At 45.4% G+C, this 665-nt stretch overlaps 1 protein-coding gene across 1 annotated transcript; it reads right to left on the reverse strand.

Annotated features, from left to right (window-relative positions):
* Positions 1 to 106: 106 nt before the first annotated feature.
* On the reverse strand, positions 107 to 613 carry LOC111644563 (intermediate filament protein ON3-like; the record flags this gene model as incomplete). The annotated part of the gene is made up of 2 exons (XM_023393474.1): positions 107 to 242; positions 351 to 613. Coding segments are annotated over 2 exons (384 nt in total), but the record flags the coding sequence as incomplete, so codon positions are not given.
* Between the last annotated feature and the right edge of the window lie 52 nt (positions 614 to 665).

The following is a 665-nucleotide window of genomic DNA, read 5'->3' on the forward strand; positions in this document are numbered from 1 at the left end:
GTTTTTTGTGTTTCCTGAAAAACCTGAAAAAATGACTTAGGCCATTATTTTAAGAGGGTGTCGATATGCTGTTTTCATTAAAACACATCAATAAAAGTGATGTTTTATTGATGTTATTTCTTCATGAATACCATAGAACTGACTTAAAAATGACTTGAAATGTACAGAAATGTTGATACATACCAAAGCCGCTGCTTGAGCTCTGTATGTGGATGGTTGCAGATCCACCACCGGAGGAAATTCTGCAGAGAGGTACATAAATGAGCAATTTGAGCTGCTGATGCTGCCGCCTGCACAATGTGATGCAATACACTGAGAAGATTAAATGTCCAAAATAGCTGAGTGTTTACCTGGATTCCTCTCCTTCCAGAAGCTTCCTGTAGGTGGCGATCTCAATGTCCAGAGCCAGCTTGACGTTCATGAGCTCCTGGTACTCACGGACCTGGCGGGCCATGTCCTGCTTGGCTCTCTGCAGGGCGTCTTCCAGGTCCCTGATGCGGAGCTTGGCGTCCTTCACAGCCAGCTCACCGCGCTCCTCGGCCTCAGCGATCTGGGCCTCAAGGTTGGCACGCTGAGAGGTTGGAAAGATGGCAGAGATTTCTTTTTCAAAATGCTTCTCACACGATCAGCATCTGGTTTTTAACAGGTGTTCGTAAAACTAACAT

The sequence above is a fragment of the Seriola lalandi genome, unplaced genomic scaffold (assembly GCF_002814215.2).
Source record: "Seriola lalandi dorsalis isolate HSWRI2012SDOR001 ecotype SW California unplaced genomic scaffold, Sedor1 jcf7180002013119, whole genome shotgun sequence".
Lineage (NCBI taxonomy): Eukaryota > Metazoa > Chordata > Actinopteri > Carangiformes > Carangidae > Seriola > Seriola lalandi.